Source organism: Symphodus melops (genome assembly GCF_947650265.1).
Source record: "Symphodus melops genome assembly, chromosome: 8".
In the NCBI taxonomy this organism is placed as follows: Eukaryota; Metazoa; Chordata; class Actinopteri; order Labriformes; family Labridae; genus Symphodus; species Symphodus melops.
The window spans coordinates 962,832-982,436 of record NC_136698.1 but is presented as its reverse complement, the minus strand read 5'-3'; the positions used below and the strand labels follow the sequence as shown (position 1 = coordinate 982,436).

The following is a 19,605-nucleotide window of genomic DNA, read 5'->3' as shown; positions in this document are numbered from 1 at the left end:
ACATTAAAGGGCTCTACCCGTGCGTCTGGGACGTTTGAGCATAACATTGACTTTTCTTCCAGCTGTTTTTATGAACATGCAGCAGCGTTTTTAAAAGTGTCGAAGGCTCCCATACTGCAAAGGAAGGCTAACGTTGGTCAGTCCAGGATGCACGATGCTGTTTTTTTTTTTTTTTAAATAAATGAGAGATCACTGACTACAAGTTCGACGAATACACCTGCTAAGATTAAGTTTCCTGCAGTGTCATTCGTCTGCATTTTGAAACACGGGGTTAATGAGGGGAAATCTGAAAGGTCACATATGATGCAAAATACACTTTACACACCAACATGTGTCTCTAGTCTGTCTACAAACCCCCCCCATGATGAGAGAAGTCCATCCTCTCCGTCTAGTGCCTGCTGCACTTTCAGAGAGTTTCAGAAACAGATGTTCCCTTCATGACATCACAAAGGGCAGTAGCCCCTCCCCCAGGTGGGTGACACTCCCACAGCTAGGTGTTTGTTCTGCCCTCTGAGTCTGCCTTCTCACCGTAAACAATAGGACATGGAGCCAGAAAGCAGCGAGTACACCCGAGCCCTTCCAGAGAGGGGGCGTGGTCAGACACAGCTCATTTACATATTTAAAGCTACAGACACAGAAACAGCCTGTTCTGAGCAGGGCTGAAATAGAGGGGTTTATAGACATGATCAAATACAGGATCAGAGTGGATTTACAACAACACACTTCACACACATGATGAAGAGGAGCGAGGACACTTCTCGTGATGGGGTTATATTATGAACCCACATTTGAAGGTTTTCTGGTGAAACAGTTTGGTACAGTGAGATCGTTTAAGGATAGCGGATAACTTTTTACTTGAAAGCAAATCTCCCTCCCCCATTTGCAGATGTAATTACATCGATGATTGCTTTTTTCTCTGACTGTCTGGTTTGATCAAATGATGCTGCCAGAGATGAAATCCTCTGCAGACATTTCTCATCTTATCCTTCTCCTCCTTTAATTTGTATGCACTAATCTCCTTCTTGACCTTTGAAAACAGTGTTTGTATCTGAGCTCAAAGGTCTTCTCACTTTGGACCAAATGCTCGTCGTCCACATAAAGAAGGTTTAAAGAAGACTGTTCAGGTGCAGCTATTACTCTTTTTTTTTAATGCTTAACAGACTTGAGCTTGTGTATTTCTTTTCTTGACCTCTGACCTCTTAAAGCTATTTGACACAGCATGTTGCTTCAGGAGCTGGAGATCGAAGCCCTGACCTTCAGGTTCGGAGACGACAGCCTCCTGAGCTGCTGCCGCCTCAGAAGCATGATCCTGCAGAAGCAGCTTTAGCAGTCACTCCTAGTGCTTGCACACTTTTACAAAACTCCTGAAAAACTTTTTTTCGAAGTGAGCTGCATGTGTGAATGCAAACGTGTCTCGCCTCAGGAGACTCAGGGATTGTCTCCCACTGTGAGACGTGCGGTCCTCCCCGAAATACTCTTGAAATTCTAAGGAGTGCCGATGTGAAAACGGCTTATGTAGCTGAAACCCTTTGCGTGAGCGGGGCTTTTAATTATTCCCACTTCGCTCTCATGGGTTCCTGTGCTAAATCTGCTCGAGCAGCCTTTCACAAAATGAGTAAAAATGTAATTTTATAAAGAGTTAAGTCACGTGGAGACTCCCTGCTGTGTTTCTTTGAGCTGCTGTTTGGCTAGCTTGTGCACCGTCTTTGATTAAATGAGGGTTTTTTTTTTCTTTCTGCAGCCTGTTTGAGCTTCTCTCACGTCTTCACACTGTTGCTGCATGCATTTGTGTATTTTTCTTCGCCTCTGAAGATTTTCTGAAGCTGTCATGCAGACTCAGGGAGAAAAGGGGATTTGAGGTGAAGAAATGGATAAAAAAGGAAGGTATTGTGCCTCTTAGCTATTCCCCAGTTGCTAAGCAATCCCCCCCCCCTCTGCAGCCCGCCCACCTTATCTCTAATCTAATATGCAGTGCATCACAAGCTGATCACACTCTGCTCACACGTATGGTTCATCCTGGATCTCCTGACCTGAACAAGCAGCCTCAGTTCAAGCGCCTGACACCAAAGGTCCTTTTCATGTCAGGCGAAAAGTCATCTCAGGTCAGTCATAGTTTGCATTCAGCCGCTCATGTTGCGACTGTTTCGCTCCACCAAAGGGCCCTTGTGACATTTGATGACTAATGAGGTGAGAAAATCAAAACCTCAGATCAAGCAAGGTTTCATTGAAACCTAGCGCCTCCGATCGGCGCAGCGGGAGCCGGGAGGGGTGGGGGTGGGGGATTTAGTTTCTCCACTCTGGGCGTCCGGTGGTGGAAGAGGAGGGACGGCGGGGCCTGCTGCTGTTTTATCTCGGCCTTTTGCTGTCACCGCGATGTTCAGATGCTCAGTTAGACATTCTCTTCACCCTCTGTTTGGCATGCTGCAGTTAACTCTTCGCAGGGTCGGAGAGCACACGGGGCAGCCTGTACTGTGCTAACACTGAGGAGCGCTGCAGCACACTCATGACCTTTAACAGTCCCAAATCCTGACCAGGAGACTCCCATTCATTTGTATTGGATTGAATATATGATGTTTGTCATCGTTCCAGTTTAACAAACCACCTTTCAAACACCTGACTTGCATTAGCTTGTTCTTTTAGACAGCAGCAACAACCTTGCTTCCAGCAGACTCCCTTTACAAAAACAGTGATTTAACTTTGCACTTCCGTTGGACTGAAGGATTATGTTGCAGCCATTACAGGCTGCCTGGTTCTCTACTGGCTTAGTGGAGCTATTCCAAAACTTTTTGACCTAAAATCTGTTAAAACATGGTCCAGAGTGTGCAGCGCTCACGCGGGGGAGCTGATAGAAAACCAGGCCAAACAAGCTGGAGCTTTTCAGTTTCAACACCTGACTTGTTACGTGATGGAGACGGAGCTGCAGGCGTCGACTAAACAGACATCCCAGTGTTTGACTCCTCGAAGTCCTCTGTAAATAAAAGCAAATGAATCAACTTGTCTTGGCAAAGAGAGACGTCTTCAAGAAAAATCCTGTAAACAATCTGTAAATGTGGAATCGGGACGCAGGGGTGATACGAGGCTCCTCTGCTTCACAGATCACATCACCTCCTGCAGTGCATTCTGGGTAGAAGCTCGGTTGTTGCCCACACTCAGAGGTGTCTGCTCTTCATCTCAAACACCCACAGCTCAGCAGCTCCAGACCCGCTGGTGTGGTTACAGCACGCTGTTTATGCAACTTCAGACCATCATGTTCACCCAACATGCTCTTCTTCGGGGGGTTTTTTTTTTTTTTTTTTTTAAACAGTCGCCCTCTGCCAGGAGCAAATCCTCCGTTTCCGCCCCGGGGGGTTTTGGAATCCCTCTCATGTCAGGCGGCGTCAGTCAGCTCGGCTCGCCCGCGACGTGTTTCATTTAGTTGAGTGTAAGCTGCGGGGGTCGGGGGGTTATATACTGTAAAACTGTGTGTTTGTGTGGTTGCCATGGCGCCCTGCATGCTCAGTGACCCTCCACCTTTGTCCCAACAGCAGGGAGTGTGTGAGGGTGACAAACAAGGCCTCTGTCTGTCCCTTTTGGCTCTCATGGTGAATCTGTTTGTACACCTGCCACAGATTTCCCTCGGACACACACACACACACACACACACACACACACACACACCCTTTAAACGCTCCAGGGGGGTTGCTGCTGCCTCTCTCACTGTCCGTTCAAATGACCCACTGTTTTGCTTTTACACCCCCAGCCTGCACACTCTCCTCTCTGTGTGCATTGTAAGAGTCTGTGCTGCTCCTGCTCTAAACTGGGTCACCAACAGTTTCCTGTGTTTCTCTGCTCGGCCGTGGAGCACAATAAGGCGGATTTACTCGGATTGTGCTCAGACGTTTGGTTGTAAGTTGGGGGAGTTATTCCCTGTGAAGGTCAGGGAGCATTATCTCACCAATGCTAGAGTTCAAATCCATTTGTCCCAGCATTGGCTTACTGAAATGAGACCTTCTTACATGTGTTAGCTTGTATGTTGGGGCCAGTAGTGACCATATTTATACTTGTGGTGGAGCTTGATGTGGTCGTGCGGTTGTATCAAAGTTTACAATGTTGTACCACAGATTGAGATTGTATTTGTTGTGCTAGCTGACTGGAGTTAAAAAAGCTCAGGAGTGTAGCGAAGGAAAAAAGCTAGCTTACGTACCCAGCTGTTTCTACAGGATCCGTGTGCTTCACGTTCTGCCCACGTCACGCGCTCTGGAGCTGATGGTGCCTTCCATAGAGCTCTATGGAGACTGACTCACTGCAGGAGACAGACTCTAGTGGACACTGGAGGAACTGCAGCTGTAAAGTTGGACATTTGAACATAGAGCTCTATGGAGACTGACTCACTGCAGGAGACAGACTCTAGTGGACACTGGAGGAACTGCAGCTGTAAAGTTGGACATTTGAACATAGAGCTCTATGGAGACTGACTCACTGCAGGAGACAGACTCTAGTGGACACTGGAGGAACTGCAGTTGTAAAGTTGGACATTTTAACATAGAGCTCTATGGAGACTGACTCACTGCAGGAGACAGACTCTAGTGGACACTGGGGGAACTGCAGCTGTAAAGTTGGACATTTGAACATAGAGCTCTATGGAGACTGACTCACTGCAGGAGACAGACTCTAGTGGACACTGGAGGAACTGCAGCTGTAAAGTTGGACATTTTAACATAGAGCTCTATGGAGACCGACTCACTGCAGGAGACAGACTCTCGTGGACACTGGAGGAACTGCAGCTGTAAAGTTGGACATTTTAACATAGAGCTCTATGGAGACTGACTCACTGCAGGAGACAGACTCTTGTGGACACTGGAGGAACTGCAGGTTTTGACACTTCCACATTGGATTCAATCAGCTTAACCACTTTAGTTGTAAGTCAAATAAAGCCCTGAATTTAGAGCCTCCTGATCTGACAAACATTAGTCTTCCATGTTGGTAGATGTTATTAAACCACGTAAAGCTGCAGTCCTTTGAACCACATGTTGACTTGCTCTCTCATATTGTTTAGACTGCTGCAAAGAGTTAAACAGGCTGCAAACTGAGCTCTGTCTTTGCTGAAACAAGTTGTCCTGCATTATAATATAAGCGGGTGCAGAATGAGAGGTGTGGGTGGAGCATGTAGGGGAGCTGGGAGGTCGTCCTCGTGAACGGTGTACTGTATTAGAAATCAGATAAGGAGCGTTTGTTCTCTGCTGTAATCTCGTCCTGAGCTGCTCTGCCTCAGTGCTGCTGTCTCTCTCTCTCTCAGAGCTTGATCATTGTTCGCTCGCTGTTGATGAAACAAGGCCTCAAAGGAATGAATAGGAAAGTAGACGCACACACACACACAGGCGCACACACCCGAAGCTCTGAAGCAAATGTGCATTCATTTGCATGTTTTAAGCTCTTTCCATGCAGTGCGAATGAAGTGCTTTTTCAGCATTTGTACCTGAGAATATACCTGATCCCAAACACGCAGCCTGGGACTGAAATGGGTCCTATAGTTGGTAGCAGGCATGAGTTGACATTAATGTGATTCAAAGACAGATTTAGCCATGAAGCTCTTCTCTTAGCTGCTCGCTGTGTAGATTAACTGTTGGACAAGAGCAGAGCAATTAACCCAAAAAACTGACCCTTCATTTTGTCAATAAACCGGATGATGAAGAAAACTCTCAAAATAAGATCCATGTTTCAGGATGAAAGATTCCTTGAGGACAGAGGGAGGAAGGAGTTAAATGTTTTCCTAAAGCCGGTCGCTCTGACTCTGCTGGACCGGTTGACGGCCTTGCAGCCTGCCTACTTGGCTCCCTGCCCGTCAGACTGCCTGTCTGTCTGTCTGACTGTCTGTCTGTCTGCCTGAGCGGCCGGCTGACTGTGCTGCTGCATGAATAATGCTGAGCCATGGTGCCCTGCTGCCTTGACAACCAGCGGAGAGAGAGAGAAAAGGAGAGGGGGGGAGAAAAAGAGGGTGAGGAAAGGAGGGGGGGGGGTCTGTGTGGGAAGAGAGCAAATATAGAAAAGGAGGAGAGGAGGAGGAGGAGGAGGAAGGATGGTGCTGGAGGGGGGATCTGATCAAGTGAATAACTGAAAGAATGGAAATGTAGGGCAAAGGGAAAGAGATGGAAAGAATTAGAGAGAGGGAGAGATAAGGGAATACTTTATTTAGGGCAGAGGAATGGAGGGGCGAAGCAGAGAGGAGGTATCAGAGGGAAGAAATAAGAACATGAAACAGAAACAAGAGGGAGAGAAAGAGAGAGAGGAAACAGGAGGCATCGAGGCGGCTCAGCAGTTTTGGATGCAGCCTGCAGCAGCAACCTGTTTCACAGTGTCACCAGAGTGTTGCATCATGGGATCAGGACTCAGAGGGACGCTCACATTGCAGGATGACATCATCCGCAACCGAGTCAGCTCTCGTCTGAAGGCTTTGTCTCCCCGCCTGCCGAGAAGAAGGAGAGAGATGATTTTTGTATCGTTCGCTTCTGTCTGCCGGTGTGTCTGTCTGTCTGTCTGTCCGCTCATCCTAAACCAATCAAAACGCAGAGCCAGATCGACAGACGAACACTCGCCGGCGTGCACAGCGAAAAGGAAAAAGACACAGATGCTCGTGGAGAGCCTCAGCCTTGTGTGCCAGCGTGATATTGCAATGCTGTAAAAGAGAGAGCAGAGGAGGAGTGCAGAGATTTGGGTTCAGTTCAGGTGTGTGTGTGTGTGTGTGTGTGTCATCTATCCCCTGCCCTCCTCTTTAACTCGCTGACCGTCCACTGCAGCCATAAACAGAGCAGGTTGAGAGGCAAGCCGTCGTTCCTATTTTTGACTGCGACAGCAAAAACCCATTTCACTGCAACAGTAGGAATCTTATTTTAGTCCTCCTCGCATCGAGAAGAGGGGAAACAGCACACACACGAGTTCGACTCCAGAGGGGAATAATCCTCAGCTCTCACTCACTGTGATTCACCCTGTCCGCTTTCATTTGTCGTTTTTAATCCTGCCTTCACGCAATCTGGTTCTATAATTATCTCACAGGTGGATCTTTCACTGTTTCTTTTTTTTATTTATTTTAGAGAATAACAAATATGCGTTAAAATCGGATTTTCTGAGCAAATTTGACTTTCCAACTTTTCCCCTCACTCTCAGTCAGGTTTTTTTTTTAGTCCATGATAAAGAGTCATTTTGGGTATTTTCAAACATGCCGTTGCTTTCTTTACCTTTTTATAAAGTAAATGATTCACAGGTTTAAAAACAGGTTTGGATCAAGCAGCGACCGCTGGTGTCTGCTTCTTCAAAGTGTAACATCCTGCAGTACCTGGAGTGTCCACTAGAGGCTGGCTGCAGCAGCACAGGAAGTCACATACACACCCATTCAAACAGCCTGTTTTTACAGCAGACATGAACATGTTTACAGCCTGCTTCAAAAAACCAAATAGGTGTGATTAGCTCATGTCTCCATCCACACACACTGTACGGGGAATGTTTTCATGACTCAGCAGTTTTGATTGGATGAAGGATCAGAGTTATTCACAATAAGGCGTGTGGCTGAGCTGATTGACAGGTGGGCGCCGTGTAGCGGTTTGTCAGGAGGCTTAAAACCCGCCTCAGCTCTCAGCCTGTCGTTAGCTTGATGAGATGACGTTTGGCGTTGTTCCCTGACAGGCTGAGAAAGTTCTGGAGTCAGACAACATTTACAGAAGAGATCCAGACTGAGACAGACTTCATTCTGATCAGATCCAGATCGATGAAGGTCCCTGAGTTCGACCGCTCTCCTGTGAGTGAGCGAGTCCACAGGGCTTCTGGTGTTCTGATCCGACGTGCCTTTACTGAAGACAGGACGGAGAGCGAGGAGCTGCAGGTCGGATCAGAAGCTCCTTACATGGAAAGGCTTGAACTATCCGCGAGGCCACCAACGCCTCTGATCACAATCATCGGGTTTAAGCCAATCAGCAAACAGAGTGCCAGCTTAATCAGCAGCAGAGCAGCGATCCCTTTCTCTGAGTGATGTAACAGGTGACACTGGTTTCATAAGAGAATCTCAGCCTGGAACAGAAAGGTCGGGAGCCTTCCTGTAACTTGTTTATTTATTTATTTAGCTTTCTGGTGTGCAACCATCAACTCAATAAGCTCAACGAGAAGAGAGAAGACTCTGTGTTTGAGACGACTAAGAGTCATTTTCTCATGATCACAAGATGACGTTTTATCAAATCAGCTGTCTCTCTCTCTCTCTCTCTGTGTGTCCTCGTTTGACCCTCTGCATGAGTGCTGAGTTCACTCTTCGCTTGTTCTGCGGAAAAATTGATTCAGAGACATTTATGCAGTTCCCAGTTGAGAAAAAAAAAAAAAAACATTCCCGGCTGAGTTGCACCACCAGAACAAAGAAGTAGTGAGGACCCCCGCTGTGGAGATTTCTCCTGAGCTCAAACATGGTGCACCAGACACGACTCTGTGCTTCACATCACAGCGGCTGGTTTGATCAGGTCTTTTGATGCGTCGCTGCCTCCGGTGGATCCTGCACATCAGACTTACATCGGCTGCTTTGGTCTTAGTGAGCTTTGAGCCGGCCACGAGTCATGTGCGCTCCAGCTCCGGCTCCAGCTCCCCGATTATCTTCGCCGTCTCTAAACTTTCCAGCTCAGCTAATTCAATGAGGAGCTCTCCTCTTTCTCTTCCCGTTTATCCTCCGTCCAGCCAACCAGCCGGCTCGTTACGATTCACCGTGTGTTCAATCCCTTTCTCCAGGCTTCGACTGATCCGGCCTCACACAATCGAAGCGGTAAAACTGCTCCACCTGTGCCATCTCCGGCTGTCTCTCACTGCAGGCAGACAGGCAGAAGTAAAGTCTGAAAGTAACTAAAAGGATTCACATTAAATATTCAGAGCGCCCCGCTGAGAAGCCTGTGTCTGTGTCTGTGCGGCCTGCAGTCACGGTCTACTGTAAAGCAGCTGATTTAAGTGTTACTATGCATGAATTTATAACCATAATGCTTCTTCAGGAACAGTTTTTTCCAATTAAGGCTGCCATCAGATCGGAAAGCCCAGAGGAGGCTGCAGACCTGAAACCTTTCTGTGATATCGGCGTGCTGGTACATCGAGTACACGGCGTCTGAGATGTGAAACAGCGTCACGTGATCCTTTATCTCTGACTGTCTGCTCGTGATAATTGCATAAAGTATGTCTGGCTTTCGTTTCCATTTCTCAGAGGACCCCCATACTCTGGAATATGCTCGTAGTTCAGAGCCTCTTCTTCTTCAGTTCTTCTTCTGTGGTGCCTTCGGTAAACATCTTTTAAACCCTCCTCTTCCTCCTCTTCCTCTTTTCCTTCCTCCTTCGTTCATTTTTGTCCTGTTCCAAACTATAGACTGAATAAAAACATGGACGTAGTCTCAGTGACCCATCGGTTTCTTGAAGGCGTTTTTGAACTAAACTTTAAAATCATTCTTGAGAGAGATGAAGAGGCGGAGCTTAAGGCGGGGCTTACACCTCCTGCTCCGACACGTCAGCTCAGCTGAGGTTTTGTCTGCTTTATTTGGGACAAACGTGCTCGAGTCAACAAACATGGCGTCTCTGCAGAGTGGACACGACTTCAGAGTGATGATGCCATATTTCCTGCAGCAGAACACCGGAGGAGGAAGAAGAAGAAGAAGAAGAAAGGTGACTGCTCAGTCACGGCGTGCATTTAAGAGATAACGGTGAGCGGATGACTCGTCGTGTGCGTCCCTGCAGCCTCCCCCCCAAAAAAAGAAACACTTATCCATAATATATGCAAAAGTGCCGCGCCACATTACGCAACCGCTCCCCGTATGTGTGTCGACCCCACTCCACCGCTGCCCATGTTTAACAGCCTATTCGTGTCTACAGTTGAATTGTACTTTCCACTCTAGTTATTACAGCGGCAGACAAAATATGAAAAGTGCCGAGGGCCATGGATAATAAGCACAGAAATAGAGCAGGCAGTGAGCGGCCTCATCAGCACTGTGCAGTCAAATATCACCACACACACACACACACACACACACACATACACACACGCTCTGATATTTATGAGACAAACATGTCCCGAGCGAAACTTCAGGACAAAAAGGAACTCTGTCTTCCTCCTCGGCAGTCCTCCTTCTGTCTCTCCTGCATCGTTTGCTTTGGTCTCGGGCAGATTAGGATGCCTCCTCCTCCTCCTCCTCCTCCTCCTCCTTCCCCTCCCTCCATCCATCCATCCTTCTCTCAGTCTACTGATTCTGTTCCTCCCATGACAGCCAGAGCTCAATCAGCGGGCCTTTTTTCCCTTTTAAAGGAAGGAAAGCAGGTTGAGGCGCATCACGCTCCGAGGCTGATAGATCGTACAGTAGTGACTCCCTGACACCAGGGAACGAGTCACAGAGACACACAGTGCTATTGTGTGTCTTTCTGAATCACTGCTTTATTACAGCACACACACACACACACACACACACACACACACACACACACACACACACACACACACACACACACACACACACACACACAGAGTCGCACGTGCCCACTCAGGGGACCAATTAAATGTATAAAACACAAGCCGGAGAAACTGCACATATGCCCATTTGTGAACACAAGCTGTAGCTGGAAAACTCAATTTCTTTAAGTCAAGTAGGAAAAGTACACGATCACCGGTATCTGTTCAAACATCAGCTATTGCCTTCTTCATGAGGCTGACACGCTCCTAAGGGATTTCATATCGCATTAGCTTAACGTTTTGGAACTGACAAGAAGGATAATATTCAAAAACTGGGAACAAAAGAAAGAGTTTTAACGATCTTCGGTCAAATACGGGGAATTCATCCCTCCGCTCGTGTTCCTGGAACGGATGCAGACGGTTCTGGATTCAATCGGAGGTTCAGTACACGTGGAAGCAGAGAGGCAAGAAGACACACTGGGATGAAATACGCAGACAATCAGGGAACAGTGAGACACAGGTGAGGGCGGGGCTTACACGCAGGGCGGGAACAGGACGACGGTCTGAAACGCAACATAATCAGGAAATGAAAAACCTTCATCAGGCTACAAGCTAACATCGGCTACACATGGAGACATGACAAAAAGCTAAGCTAAATGCTGCGTCATGGTTGGTCGAGCTGTTCTTAAAGTTCTCTGTCTGATATTTGCGATGTCAGTTTTTATACCGCCGCCGCTTCTCCTTTTTTTCATTCCATCATTTAAAGGTGAAACAGTAACCGCTCCGTTTGCAACGACCCAGATCCACACGGGTCAAACGCCTTTTTTATGTTTCGGTAAAAATCCTGCCAAATACTTTTGAAACCACAACCTTTAAAAAAAAGCTTTTCATGTCACTGAAACATCCCGACACTTTTCTGTAAGACAGTCTCAGAACTTAAATCACAGATTCACGATATTTAAAGGTCCATATTGTGTTTTAGATAAGCTCCCTCAGGATCGCTTGTTCTGCGGCGCTCTCACTCGCACCGATAAGCCGGCGGTCTCCAGGTGCTGGAGGGTCACGTTAGCTCCGTTCAGCTGTGTCACCTCGTGTCGCCCTCCTTGTAGCGTCTATCTCCTTTCACAAACTGCCAAACCCTCCAATGAGAGGCGCTTCAGTCCTTGTGATTTTTTGCTTCAGAAAGCGACGGCGTGTTCTCACGACGGTGTAGGTCGTGGCGGCGAGGGGGGGGGAACAGGTGGTGTTTGACCTTCTTATGTGAAAGATAACGGACACAAACACACACTCGCAGCAGCAGCTGAAGTCTTCAGACTCCTGGGACATTTTTAGACATCAGCTGCGTCTGCCTTCTTCCTCTTTCTTTTTTTATTTTTATTTTTTTTATCTTTACGACTCAAATATAATCAGCTAGACCGAAGCAGGGCAGACAAAACCCTGATAGACGACCAGGTGGGCCCGGCAGTTCAAATGCTTCATGGCCAAACATCCAGCAACTCCATTGAGAGGAAACTTCCCGGAAAGATATCAGCGGCATGAGCCCAGATATTGGGGGATATTTGTGTTAAAGAGCTCTCTGTGCTGGATGAATTTAAATATCAAGAATCAAAACAAGCAGCTGCAGGAATCCTACTCGACTGAACAGAGCGTTGCTAAATAAATCGAAAAATATGTATCTAAGGGGCTGCTTTATTATTAAGAAATCATTTAAAGGAGGTTAAAGAGCATGTCATGCGTTTGGTTTAATTAAAGTGACGCTTGCATGGATTTGTGTTAAACTCAGTAGGTGGCATCTGAGCTTCCAGAAAGCACCTTTGTCTGCGCGTAAAGCCTCTTAAAAGAGACATTGTTAGCGCTTCACTGGACCTTCTTTGTCTCCATGGCGACAGAGATGGCAAACTCAACACCTGATTCCCTGGAGCTCACCTGGGCTCACCTGGTCTCTCACACACACACACACACACACACACACACATGCAGATCATTTTTCCGATTGTCTCCTCTTCACAAAAAGTGTGTAGAGGTGAAATTGGCTGCAGCAAAAAAAAAAAAAGAAAGTAAATTCTAAAAGATAATTACATTTCCATTTTTTTTATTTTGGTTAAAGTGCAGAAACGTCATCATGAAGTTCCTTTGTGAACAACGGCTCCTCCCTGCGTGCTCAATTATTCATGTGAGAACCTCTCAACATGCTGGTTCTGTTTGAGCCATCAGTCGATATGTATGTTTGTTTATCATCATGTATGTGAGGATTAGCATTCAGAGTGTTCAGCACAGAGCCCTGACAGCTTGGCCCTGTTCAAAATAAAGGAACCAAAGAATCAATACTACAAACTAAAAAGCCGACAGATCAGGAGTGTGTATGATCTGTGAGCAGCAGGTCAGACGGCCGTCATATCGCCTTCAGTCTGAATGATGCAGGGACGTATTCGAGAGGAAGTGAGACATTACAGGAGCGAGCGAGGGAGAACAGCGCAGTGTGTGTGTGTGTGTGTGCATGTCTGACTGTGTGTGTATGTGGAGCTCCCACTGTGCTGTGAATTTACAGGATGGGACACCAGGTACACACAGGTGTGCACAGTATACCTACTTTTTAAAATGTAATTATTTTTATTGGGTTTTGTCGACAGACCATGTACAGTCAAATACTGTAGGTGTATTGCAAAAATAATACTAATAATACATAATCAGTCTATTATAATAACACTCACAAATACAACCTCCCCATGAAGAAAATAAATAATAATAAAGATAAACATAAACAGACCTGCAGACACCGCTCCACCCTGATGAGTATACACACTTCTAAATCTCCTCTGATTCACACTCAGACTGACTGACAATATTCTGATTTTTTTCATAGCATGGTGACGGGATGACCCTCCCCGCTCTGTCTCTATTTGGCTCGTATGCACAAAGGAAGTAGTCTTACATGTAACTGTAACCACGACACTGCTGGCTGTGGAGAGATCATTATAAAAAGTCTCTCTCTTAAAGGTACGGCTTACAACGGCTCGACAAAAGAGAAGGTCTCACAACTTTGCTAACATCTCCGTCTGGCCAAAAAAAAATTGAGTTTATTTCGATATTTTCTGTTTTTTTTCTAATTGCACGTTTAAATTGAAACAGGGCACACTTGATTAGAATTCGAAGGCTGACATAGAGTCGTGGGAGGGGTCGATTCACATGTGACTGTTCTTCATATGTGATTATGCATAAGCTATGCAAATAGGCCACTTGATGCCACTCGGCCGTATTGTTGGAGGTTAAATGGGGAGTTGTGTGCTGAGGGACGGCGCAGATTAAAACTGCTGTTCCCATCCTCCTCCTCCTCCTCCTCCTCCTCCTCCTCCTCCTCCTCCTCCCTCCGTCTGCCCCTCCTTCTTCCTCTCTCTTTCTCTTTGGTAAGACGAGGGGCAGAGTCAGTTCCTGTGTCATTGTTAGGGATCCATCTGCCCAGCCGCACACACACACACACACACACACACACACGCACACACACACAAAGCTGCAGCAGCAATTAAACCTGTTTGACACACTTGACAGAGAGGAGCTTTGGGCTGTGTGTCCGGCACGAGCCATCTGTGAGACAACCACACACACTGGCCCGTCATGTGCGTGCGTGTGTGTGTGTGTCTGCTGCATTAACTAGATTTCATTCACTCACATTCCCCCAGCACCCCCTCTTTTTTTATTTAGGCAAGAGAGCCCTCCTCCTCCTCCTCCTCCTCCTCGTCCTCGTCTCCTGTGATGGACAGACGAGACACACGAGTTTAGGGTGAGGACGGTCGGATGGATGGATGTGTGGGAGGGTGCATGTAGAGGGAGGACAGGCTGGATGGATGGCAGATTGGGGAGCAGACCTTTCATTTATTGTGGCTCCCTGAAGTAGGACACCCAGCAGACAGGCAGAGAGACAGAGCAGCTGTAATGACTGGTGGCAGCAGCCCCCATCTGAAGATATTGTATTGATATTAGGCTGTTAAACAGGAGATTACCATGTGTATGACTGGGGGTCCGGGTCAGTCTAGGTCTCTACTGTGTGCTTTAGCGAGAGGGGGCAGGTGATGATGATGATGAGGCCATTGTTCTTTTTTTTTTTTTTTATCTGAAGTGCTCCACTTTCTGCTCCGGTCACAGGAATAGAGCAGAGCGAGGGATTAACAGGCTCATAGTTTAGACCAGCATTTTTGGAAAGAGTTAATCAGCTTAAAGCAAGACTGTCATCCCAATTTTACATTTTACACAAGAACTGCTGCGGCGAATGATTTTTAAAAATAGACAACAAAAAAAAAATAAAGACCAGAACCAGACCCGCAGAATCAAACCTGACATGCAAAAATAAAAAGGGATCTTTAGAACGGATTTAAAAAAAACAGGTGACCCAAAAATATACAAACACCAAAACCAGAAGCAGCACAAATCCCCGTCCGTCTTAAAGCAGGTGCAGGAATAGACTTAAACCTGGTTTATACCCACGCCGCGTTGGCGTGTCTACTACTTCTGGTTCTGCCACATTCTCTTCTTGTTTGTGTTCAGGAAACCATGGCGACTGAAACCCCATAAATACGTTGAAGTTACAGCAGCTCATTATACTTTAATTTTTGCAAAGAAGGAGAGAGAGGAGACGGGATGAACAAGATGTACGTAAAACACACAAAGGTTCATTACACAAAGAACACATTTATCATCCCGTGCTGATAACACTCAGTAGACGATGTTTTACATGGTGCCAGCCAGGAGAGGAAAATGTAGCCCAATCACAGAGCTTGCGGCTGCGCTAGCGTCTGCATAGCTACAGAGCTACGCTGACCTATGACGTGCAGATTTGATGCAGATAAACCAGCCTGTCATTGGTTTGTTGAGCCTTAAACTTGGCATTGTGCCCGTATACATTCTTGCTCTTTGGAGCTACAAGTGCTTATATTTGTGGGAGAGGTTGGTGCCCAGGACAAGAGCGAGGTTAGCAGCTTCTGCTAGCTTAGTTAGCGAGACAGAAATAGCATATTTGACTAAGTGAGACCATAAATAACCAACATGCTGTATTGAAGAAGACATGGAACTAGTCAAAGAGCCGAAAGAGAGGATCAGCTGAGAAGTAATCGCACATCTGCTTCTGTACCGCATGGCTCCTTTATTCAGTCGGTGGAGTCGCCCCCTGCTGGTCGTCAGAAATAATGCAGGTTTAAAACATCACCACGATTCCAAGAATCAATGAAAGTTGCTGCAAAAGACACGTTTTTCTCCTCTGTGATCTCTTCCCCCTTCTTCTCTTAAAGCTCATTATTAGCTTCTCTACTTTGCTAGCTTGTAAAAAGTCTACCCGTTGTTTTTTTCGAGGGTTTGAGTTGGACTGTCTTCACTGGCTCTAAAGCGACGTTTGTGTAAAGCTCAGTGGTCGTGAGGAGGTAGTGAGCACTGTGACTTCTTCATTGCAGCAGCTGCCAAAAAAAACACCCTGAAAGCAGTGAAAGTGAGCACACACAGTAAAGCTAAGGGCAATAAAACCAAAACAATGAGCTGAAAGCTTCTGTAAATGTCTGCACAGTTTATTTTTCTATCCACGTTAAAGTTTCGATCACAGCAGCTCTAAACATAAAGAATCTGAAAATCCTAAAAAACATATAAACCCAACATCCTGTAAATCCATAGTATCCATTTTAGCAGGTGTGTGATCTTGTGTGTGTGTGTGTGTGTGTGTGTGTGCAGTAATCCCTGTATTCTAAGCTTCCTAAATACATGTCTGCACCTCTACATCATCCCTCAGCTCATGTTTAAGCCTCCATATCATTTACTGTAAATGTAGCGATCTCACTGCAGTCTATTCTTCTCCTCCACTCGAGTGAAATAATGCCAACTGAGAAACTAACCAAAGAAGAAGAAGAAGGCTAGAGAGCGTACACTTCCTCTGCTGTTTGGTTCTTTACTCGTCTATCCTCGGGAACCGCCACCGACTCACAGTTGTAGTGCTCGGCCTCTTCTCAGAATCCAAAGCTTTTTTACTCGGTCTCAGGCTGGCCGGACTCCGGATTCTAAATCAAGACCACCACAGACACCTTACTGAGGAATTACAACCCACATTTCTGAATTTTTCAACCAATGAGATTTTTGTTATGAAAAAAGGTGCAGTTTGGACCTCAGACGATACAAAACGTGACAGAATGAAGAGATGAAACTAAACAAACTTTTTTTTTTTAGTATTTGACACTTTATTTTTATTTATTTTTTTTATTTTTATTTATTTAATTTTTTTATTTTATTTTATTTTATTTTATTTTATTTTATTTTATTTTATTTTTTAATTTAATTTTTATTTTTAATTTTTATTTTTATTTTTCCTTCCAAACTTTCGAGACCCACTGAAAAACAACTCCAAAACCCACTTTTGGGTCCCGACCCACCAGTTGAGAACCACTGCTGCGTATTCTTTCCACTTCAAACAGAGACATGAAACCCACCTGATTTGTGTTTTCCACCATTGTTCCACCAAGAGTTTGAACATAAAGGATGTCTCCATCAAATCACCATGCAATGACGACTTTATTTAGTCAACTGAAAAGACGGGTCGCTAACTTTCATCTCTAGTCCCACATAAAAGACTAAACTCCACTCAGCGAAGGACAGTGAGGAAGCACACCTGACCTTGTGATCAGCTGCTTGTGTGGAGGCCTTACACAGTAAATACCAGGCGGATAATGTTACACGGTGCATGATATAAGGCGGTGGCTCTCAACCGGCAGGTCGGGATGGAAAAGTGGGTCGCAGGACCGTTTTCAGTGGGTTGTCAATGTGTGCATGGACAAAACAAAAAAAAGGTATCAAAGCCTTTAAATGAATTTGAAATATTTGTGTTGTTCCTGCGTCACACGGTTTGTACCGTCTGAGGACAACGCTGCACAATGTGTCATTAAATATCACAAATGTTGGTCACGACTTTGTCAGGAAGAAGTTGGTGGTGGGTCCTGAGGCTACACCAGGTGAGAACCACTGATATAAGGGACACTGTAACACACCACAGAAACATTATAAAGGGACTGAGATACTAAAGCAGGTGTTCCTTGAGGTGCAACACGAGGCGCACAGTATTTACATTTAAAAGTAGGTACATCCAGGATCAGCACTGACAAGACTGTTTTAATAAGCAGTTTGGACACAGTCGAGCTCGATGTCACGAGGGTAATAAAAAAAACTGAGGCAGTGTTTGTTGTAAGGATTAATTTCTTGTTTGGTTTGGGCTTTGTTGACAGTAGGAAAAATACAAAACAGTAGAAGCAGTAGCAGCCTTTAGTTAGTGACACAGAGAGAGAGAGAGGGGGGGGGGGGGGAGAGAGAGAGGGGGGGAGAGAGAGGATCTGAGTGGAAAACCACAGAATTTGTAACTTGTCTTCAGAGGCTGAAGTAATTTCCCGATTGGCTTTGAAATGCAGCTTCTGCGCTTGCGCACAGAGGCTCGACAGGCGGTGGGCCGCTGGAAAGAAACAGGAGGATCGGGAGGTGACTTCGCTTTTCTTGTTTTTAAAGAAACACAGTCCAACTGCACGTGAGGAACACTTTTCTCTACAGGTTAAATCCCTTTTATTTCAAAGAGGGTATTTTATATTGAATTCAGAAACATAGATGTGTATTTTTGATGTGTCACGATCGGAGGAGTTTCTCTCCCCCCCCCCTCTTCCCTCTGAATGGTTTGTCCCAGCCCTTGTCTCCTTGTGCCAGCCTCCTCTTGTCAGTCGCTCTTCTTAAAATGAAGCTGGCGAGCCGGCGGAGGAGAAGGAGAGGGGACTGACATGTAGAGCTGGCATCTACTATCCCTCCTTTAAAAAAATATATATATATGTATATATATACATATAACGTACACATATGAAGAGCCTATTAGTGATGTCGGAGGGAGCCGGAGCCTGCTGTACACAGTCCGTGTATTTATATCAGTCTGAAGCAGGAATTCAGATTGCACACTTTACATAGATAGATAGACTAGTTTAACTAATCTCCTTTTTTTTTTTCTTTTTTTTTTAAATACGTCGGTTTGTTTTTGTCGCGCATTTTTTTGTGGAGCAAGATTGTACACGAAAAAGCAAAAATGTACAACACAGTTTGGACGGCGGAGAAACCCGGCGAGGAAGGAGACTGGAGGGAGACGATGATGCCCTACTCCACCGAGCTCATCTTCTACCTGGAAATGGACCAACCTCCAGGTAAGGGAGCCGAGGAGGTCGCGGACGTGGAGGGTTTTGGAAAGCAGGAGGAAGGGGGGGTGTTATGTTTGGATTCGTGACGGTAGAAATTGGTGCGAAAGTTGCTCAAACCCCGCCGGTGGTGCTTACCGATATGTGGGTCGTCTTTCTCCCGGGATTTCTTCTTATGTGTCTGCTCATTTCTGGTGATAATTCCCCCCCCCCCCCCCTCCAGCCCAGCCCCCCTTTTCTTATTTTTGGCAGTCCACTTTGCATAAACCTTAAATTCTGCATGCAGCGTTGCATAATCCTTCACTTTGCAATCAGAGGAGTCGAGCTGCAATGAAACCAATTTTTTTCGACATTTTGAGATTAGTTTGGTTATTATAACAGTTCCTGGCACCAGTGACAACCATCTAAATGCCCCACACTCCCTCCCTCCGAGCTCACAGTTGCTCTCTTTACAGCACAAATGCGTGTTTGAGCGTTTTATGCTCGTTTCCCCCCCCCCTGCATTCTCAGTAATATAGGAGACAATGGCCCCATAGGCTGTGTTAAAGGAAGCCGGATTCCTCCTCTCACCATCTGCTTTGAATGAGGTCTGATGCATGAACGGCAAAGATGGCAGACGTTTGAATCCTGCATGATTATGGACTAAAAAAAACACAAACCAAAAAAAACGTCAACGCAGTTTTTTTTTTTTTTTTTGCAGCTGATTGAACTGAATCTGCATCTTAAGTGTGCGCGCTCTCCTGCACGGTTTAACGAGGCACAACTCCTCCTGACATAGAGGCACACTGTCTGAAATAGTTTCCAGGCAGGAGCTCCGGTGCCGACAGCAGGAGGAGGAGGAGGAGGAGAGGGGGATGGGACGGGACAGTGAGCAGAGAGGGACCGGGAGAATGAACCAAACCGGGTAGAAAAAAGGTCGCGAGCGTTTCATAATCATAACAGCTCCTCGATGACACACATCTACACGTCTCTGCGCCCCTGGGTGACCGACTG

At 46.1% G+C, this 19,605-nt stretch overlaps 1 protein-coding gene and 1 long non-coding RNA gene across 2 annotated transcripts in view; both read left to right on the top strand.

Moving 5' to 3' along the window:
• The window catches only part of LOC306828685, a 162,220-nt gene that overhangs the window by 128,942 nt on the left and 13,673 nt on the right, over positions 1–19,605 (top strand). The window lies entirely within an intron of this gene.
• Positions 18,476–19,605, top strand: part of LOC306828650 (phosphatidylinositol 3-kinase regulatory subunit gamma-like) — an 11,639-nt gene continuing 10,509 nt past the window's right edge. Inside the window, 1 exon segment of the mRNA XM_079351188.1 lies at positions 18,476–18,621. Coding sequence (XP_079207314.1) covers positions 18,507–18,621 — 115 coding nt within the window. The 5' untranslated portion in view covers positions 18,476–18,506.